Genomic DNA, 7,134 nt, shown 5'->3' with positions numbered 1-7,134 from the left:
AGCGAGGAGTGAGATCCCCAGGCTTTTCACACATAAAGAAAAATCAGTAAATATTGCACTGAGAGGAGAACTGGTGCTGGCTGGAGCCTCCCTGGTGGGGTTGCCAAAGGTCAGAAAAACCCTTTTTCTGACCCACAGATGGGACCCCTGAAAGGCATTTTAAAGGATTTTATTCCGTTTTCAGTCTCATGAGAAGGGTGAGATGGTACAGATGTTACAATTCAAGCTATCAAAAATCAAGAGCTAAACTGTTTCCTAATTACAATACACTATAAGAGCTTCTTGGCCTATCAGGTTTTCCCACACAATGCTGTTAATGCTTTAAAGCCAATCATCTAAAATTACCCCTCATGGGTCCTGCTACAATAAATCTTCCACTGTTCTATCTCTCCAAAATCTCTGCTCTGTTTGCAAGGCCATCATCTGAAACTTGTTCCCAGTCCCGTTTCTCTCTCAGCAATGTCTGTCCCATCCCATGGCCTTTCTCAGCCAGGAGATTTTATCTCAGAGTTTGCACACAGATGCACAGGACTGTGTGAGCCTCCTGCCAGGCTTTGAGAATCCTCCACAAATCCATTTTCCACATCCAAGGGACTGTGCTGGCTCAAATCCTGTCTTGCTGCCCTTCACCTGGAGATCAGGGATGTGGAGCAGGGGATTCTGCTCCTGGGCCATGGGAACAATTCCCTCCTCACAGCCCTGCTCTCACACAGACAGAACAAGAGAAGCAGCGTGGCAGCAGGGATGTTAAAAATCAAAAATCAGGCTCACAGAGCACTGGACAGCAGCAGCTATCCCTGCAGGAATGGTTCCAGTGTGTCTCTGCTCAGAAAAAAATCACATTTGTAGAGAGCTTTGAGGTCTCTGCCAGCAGAACTTACTGAGAGCATTTAAAACATGCCCAGGCCATGTAGGGGAGCTGGGCAAAGCTTAAAAGGATGGATCTAAAATGCTTGAAAAACTCACAAACATCCCTCAATCAGAGATCAGAAAGGCTGCACAGAACACATTGGTAAATAGAGGTTCTCATGCCACCTGTGGTGCTCTGTTTATTTCTTTATTGACTTCACAACACAAAACACGAAATTTGCAACGCCAAAGACTTCAGCCTCTTTCTCCAGCCTACAAATTATTAAAAATCCACAGCAAACATGAAAATATTTCTAGGTTAAGCAAAAAGAATATTGACTCCTCATCACATATTTGACCAAACGCATCCCTAATTAAATCTGTGTCTGTTGTGATACTTCAGGTAAAGCTGCTCTGTCCCAGACACCCCCTCCCTCCCCAATCCATCGCCCAGGATAAGTTCAGCTCCTCCAGGAATTGAGCTGGTGGCTGTTTTACTGTGCAGAACATGAAATGCTCCTGCTTCTGTCCCTTCAGTGCTCTGAGAGTGCAGCTCCTCTTTGTTCCAGCTGCAGGGCTTCACCCCAGGAATCCAGCAGTCAGAGGAGGCCTGAGCTCCCCAGGCTGCTTTGATGTTTGCTGTCTGATGGAGAAATTCAGAATAAAAGCAGAGTGGAAATTCAGTGGACACCAAGAGCCACCACCACAGCCAATCCAGCAGGATTTACCCAGGACAGGACCTGCAGCACTGCCCAGGGGCTGCAGCACCCCAGCAGGTTCAGGATTTTAAAATGATGCAAATGATCCTCCCATAATTACACCAAACCCTCACCCTCATTCATTTCAAACTCCCAGCGCCACGGCCTAAAAAATTCAGCAGCTGCTGGAGGAAAATGTTTAGTTCAGGAGAAATCCTGCTTATTTTAACTCCTGGTTTATTTACTGCTCTAAACCAGCACACACACAAAAAACCCAGCTGAATTACCAAGGGCTGAGGGGTGCCGCAAGTTCACCAAAGCTTCCTTGATGTCACACAGGGTCTTGGCAAGGGGGGAAGCTGCCACCAGACCCTCTACCTCCAGCTCAGTCAGATAAACCAACTGGAGATCTAAACCTGCAACAAAGAGGGGCATTTTTAAGCCTAAAGGAAGAGGCTCTTCATGGCTGCAAGAAGGAAATATCATCCTGGGCAGAGGGAATGCTGTGAGGATCGCAGAATGATGGTGTAGAGTCTTCCTGGCCTCCCAAATATTAGCATTTAATTATTGTAATGGCATCCAGACCCTTCCTTACGGGTGGTCATTTAATATAAAGGTGTGAAGGGTCTGTGGGGATGGAAACTCCTTGACTTCTCTCCTACAGAGGATGTAAAGGGATGGAAACTCCTTCACTTCTCTCTACAGAGGGATAGAGGAGGCAGAAGGGGCTGCCCTGAGCTGACACCTCACAAAAAAAAAACCCCAAAAACAAACAAACAAACAAAAAGTGCAAGTAAAAAAATAGAATAAATGGGGAAAAGTAATTCTGCATTTGCTGTGCTAGCAAACACAGACACCCCTCTTTACCCTCAGCACAGAACCAGCCTCCTCTGAAAGCACCTCAGAGCTGTGGCACTGCCCTTACCGTGCTGCTCGTGCCCAGGCAGGCTGGAAAAAGCATCTTTCCTGCTGAACAGATCCCAAAGCTGAGGCAGCTCAGGATCCTGCGGGATAAAAAGGGCTCAGAAGTTAAAAGAAATGGAAAACGCTCCCAGAAAGGTGAGAGATGGCCCCAACCCAGCAGCTCACCTGCTCTTCTGGTTTATTTTCACTGCCCAGGCTGTGCAGGGAGGGTACAGCTCCCGCTGCAGCCTGTGCCTGGATCTTGAGCTCCATCTGTGGATTTGCAGCTCTGTTCCCACCAGGAGCATCCCCAAGCAGCGTTTCCAGAGCTCTCATCAACTCGGTCACCTCTTGCCACGGGGCACCTGATGAACCCAACACGAAATTTCAGTGGGATTCCCCAGAACCACTCGGAAAACCGTGATTAAATCCAGACCAGCACCAAGAGCGGGAGCCTTTCCTTGGAAATTTCTCAGGGTGCCTCATTTCCTACAACATTTCCGAGTGACTCCTCCCTGAGCTGCCAGACCTCTCCTCTCACTGAGCTCAGGTGCAGACAAAGCTGTCTTGCAGCTCTCACAGAACAATTTTTCTGGGCCCTCTCGTGGGGATGAGTCAGGTCTGGTTTTAGCCTCTTCAGTGCTGCTGCTGCCCTCACGCTGCCCCTGTCCCTGCACCCTGCTCCTCTCACCTGGCTGGAAGTTGTTCCAGCGTCCATCCCTCAGCTCTGCTGCCCGGCTCTGCTCTGCAGCTTTCTGCCCACAAATCCCTGGCCTGGGAAAGGTTTTCAGGGCTTCCCAGTCCAGAGCTTGCACCGTGTCCTGTCGGCAGAAAACAGCAGCGCTGTGTGTCGCAAACCCCAGAAACCACGTTCATCCTCTCATATAAAACCATATAAAAAATTATTATCATGCCAAAATAAACTATTGAAATGAGTAACACCCATCCATCTATAAACTTTCACATCGGGGCAACCATTTATCTTTAATTTTCTGATGGTTCCAAGGCTACCTTTCCCCCGAATGCCTCTCCCCACTGACCACGAGGCTCTGGATCCTCTGGCTGATGCCGTCGTGGAAGAGCAGCACGTCCATCCTGTGCTTTGCCAGCTGAGAGGCCAGGTGCAAATTCTGATCCTCCAGCTTGTCATAGAGGGTGCGGACACTGAAATCCTCCAGCAGCCCGCGTGTAAAGCTGTTCCCTGAAACACCAGCGGAAGGCACACGCTCCAACACGGGACGCGAGGTTATTTGAGGTTATTTCCCACGCGAGGCGCTGCCTGTCCGCAGGGATTTTGTGTTCGGTGAGGATGGAAAACGGATGAGGCGGGAGATGTGAGAGGAGGTCTCGCTCCCCAGCGAGGGGGAGGGTGACAGAGCGTTACTATCAGCTCCAGAAATCCGCCGGGATGCTCCCGGAGCTGCTCCCTGCGCCGCTGCCAGCATCACTACCTGCTGCCATCTGCTGGGCTCGGGCTCTGCCTCTGAACACCCCGAAATTCCCAGAGAGAGAATGATGCCCGCCGGTCAATAACCAGCAGACGAAGCCCAGGAGAACACTCGTAAATCTTTATTTTCTTCACCCATCACCTGAACTCGCCGCTGTTTTTAAGGGGTTGTCGAGGCTGGGAACTCACTCTCTTAACACCTTAGGGAAAAATCTCCAACCTGTCCACATGATAGGGGTTAAATTCCCTGGAATAAACCTGGAATAAACGCTGGAATAATCCCTGGAAGCGTGTGTGTCTGTGGAAATGCACACAGCAAAGCACCTCTGTGGTCTCCTAGGAGTGCAGGAAATTCTGGGTGAGCAGGTGTCAAAATATTGCACCCGAGAGAGGAAAATGGGAGGAAAAATCCAAACGGGGGAACACCTGGGGCTGGCCCAGCACTTCACCTGCACCAGGCACTGCTCCTTTCTCTCCAGAGCCAGCATCTTCTCCAGATCCACGAGGACCAAGCATCTGATAGAACTTGAGGCTGGAGAGAACGGCAAAGAAGGTGAAGAGCACCTCATTCATCTCAGTGAGATCAGACCCCAGCCCAGCTCAAGCATTTCTTGGGTAGTTTTTTAATTTGTAGGATCATGCACAGGCTGCTCTTTACCTGTCCTTAAGGAGGATGTACTCTGGTGGGATGTGTGGCTCCCCCAGGCTCCTCCATCGTGGCTTCCAGCTCTTCAGGGGGCTAATTTTGGGGCCAGCAGGTTGGAATATGATGGCCAGGGTAGTCAGCACCACCACGAGGAAGGCCAGGACAAAGAGGATCGCTGCAGAAGCCAGGAGGGAGGGCGAGAAGTGAGAAACACAAAAAAAAAAAACCCCAACATTCTGCACCTTTCCTACTCATTTCACTTCTTCCTCTTCTGGGAGAATCTGGGGCAGGTGGATGAGGAGCAAAGTGTTTTCAGGACCGAAGGGTCCAGTTAATACATTTTATAGATAATATATCAAATATTTCTGTTTTATAGAGCCGGGATGATGCTTGCACACCACACGTTCATTTCCGTGGTTTCCTGGCCTCCCACTGAAGGACTGGTGTGTGCACAGCGCTCACACCCACACCTGGCTTGGAGCAGAGACCTTACCTGACCTTGTGTTTGGCTCTTAGTCAGCTTTGAAGTGATGGATTTAACTTCAGAATGATAGATTTAATTCCAGCTGGGTTTATCATGGAAATATGCTGTCATTTTCTGCTTTCCAGCCAAGGAAAACAAAGCCCTCGGTTAGCTGGACTCCTCAAACAGGGCGTGGGGAGAAGCACGGCTGCTCCTTCCCTCTCTCACCACCTCAGCTGCTCTGCAGGCAGGTTCTTGGCCAGAGAGCAGTGGACTTCGGGAAGTTCCACACAGCAAGGGATTAAAGCTGACAAAGCAGTGCTTTGGTGGCATTTCCAAAGAAAAGGCTTGTTTAAACACACACCTAAAGAAGGGTCAAGGGTGGGAATGGAGATTGAAGGTGGGTGTCTCCGAGGTTTGGCTGTACCTGTGATTGCAGCCCAGCTGGGAGCCAAGTTCAGATCCTGCTTCTTCAGAATGCCGTGTCTGGCTAGCTGGAACAGGGAGGAGGGCTGGAAGGACACGGCCCCAGGGTCACAGCTCACGTTGGCTTCGTTCACTGTCACAATCAGGAAGTGCTCCTGAACGGAGCTGTCCCTGAAAACAAATGTCCCGGGCTCCAGGAAAACATGGGCAAACCTGGAAGAGAGAAGTGAGGAAGGCACCAGCTCATCCAAACTCCCTTCAGCCTCCATCTGGGAGGATGGTTGAACGCAGGGGCTTGGACACAGCAAAATGTGGCATTTTCACCACCAAGGACCTGCTGATTCTGCCAAAACCTCACTCTCAGGTCCTGCCCACAGCACTGTCACCCACAGCAGGCGTTACCAGGAGATGTTCAGCTGAGTCTCCTGGATCAGGTGGTCCAGCCTTCGGAAGGGTCCGAAATCCCAGCCTGGGTTGTTGTTGTAGAGATGCTGCTTCTGGTAGACGGGGTAATGGCTGGAGGCACGCTCTGGGGATGGGGCAGCACAGGCTCAGCAGCCCTGAGCCACCCCAGCCGGGAAATCAGGGAACTCTGGAGCTGCTTTTACAGGGCCATGCAGGGACAGCTCACTTCACTGAGTTTAATTACTGCCCCACAAAGATTTGTGCTGTCTAACACAGGACCAGCTTTATCTCACCCTACAGAAATCCAGCCCAAAAGTGACAACCTTCAGGTAAGGCCCTGCGCAGTTCTGGGATCCAGGAGGTGAAGGGAGGTGAAGGGATGGATCCGTGCAGGATGCCCAGCGTGGAGCCACTGCTCTGAACGGGTCTGGACACACAAATGTGCTCAGCCCCAGCCACACTCACCCTGGGAATTGATGCTGAGCTGGAAAAGGATCGTGTCCCCTGCTTCCAGACACACCACTGGGTTCGGGATGAGGGGCAGGGCCTGGCTGTCTTTGGGGGAGCTCCTCTGGGCTCTGTGCCCTTTGTGCAGCAGCTGACCCGAGGAAAAGTCTCCTGCCACAGGCAAGAATATACACCAGAATGAACCCTGCAAAGTGAGCAGCGCGTGACAACACCCGACCCTTGGCAAGGAAGAATTATTTATTTTGTATCTGGCGACAATTACAGCTTGCGAAGCCAAGTCCAGCTCCGAAACCTGCCCACAGATTTATCTCTGGAGTTTCCTTCTAGTTTCTTGGAAATCCAAAGTCTTGCAACCCCTATCTGACCCATTCCCAGGAATTTACCCATGCAGTCAGTGAATTCCCCACTCCTAGACCGAGCGAGGTATTTCCCTGCTCTTTAAATAGTTTGGAGCGTCTAATAATGGATTCCCTCTGTGCCAACTTGCTGTCCAGTGGGAGGAAATGGGTGGCTGGGTGTGGCTGGAATTTGGGTTCCCCCTCAAGCCTTACCCATGAGAAATGCATCCAGAACTTCTGTGCTGGAGACGACGAAACCCAGCACTCCCTGGGGACTGAACAGAACCAAATGCACCCTCTGGCTGCTCTGCACGTGCTCATCTGGGCCCAGAACGTTCGACACCTCCTATGGGAAGCAGGGGGAACTCTGACCACTGAGCCAGTCAGCCCTGGTTCGTGGCCAACCTTCAGTGCAGCTGCGAAAGGCTGCTTTAGGCATTTTCCCCCAATAATTCAGGAATTGTTGTTCCTCTGTGATGCAGCAACCCTTA

At 50.8% G+C, this 7,134-nt stretch overlaps 1 protein-coding gene across 1 annotated transcript; it reads right to left on the bottom strand.

The window, feature by feature from the left end:
* Positions 1-1,368: 1,368 nt before the first annotated feature.
* On the bottom strand, positions 1,369-6,692 carry LOC120762616 (uncharacterized). The gene is made up of 12 exons (XM_040085188.2): positions 6,689-6,692; positions 6,303-6,455; positions 5,835-5,961; positions 5,434-5,645; positions 4,556-4,718; positions 4,347-4,429; positions 3,491-3,651; positions 3,142-3,271; positions 2,637-2,815; positions 2,473-2,551; positions 1,835-1,963; positions 1,369-1,492 (listed from the first exon to the last, which is right to left on the bottom strand). Exons 1-12 carry the CDS (start codon positions 6,690-6,692, stop codon positions 1,449-1,451), a joined length of 1,464 nt encoding a protein of 487 aa, XP_039941122.2. The 3' UTR covers positions 1,369-1,448.
* Positions 6,693-7,134: the final 442 nt, after the last annotated feature.

This window comes from Hirundo rustica, chromosome 23, assembly GCF_015227805.2.
Source record: "Hirundo rustica isolate bHirRus1 chromosome 23, bHirRus1.pri.v3, whole genome shotgun sequence".
NCBI classification, from domain to species: Eukaryota; Metazoa; Chordata; class Aves; order Passeriformes; family Hirundinidae; genus Hirundo; species Hirundo rustica.
Note: the sequence above shows the minus strand (reverse complement) of the source record. Positions and strands in the feature narration are given on the sequence as shown.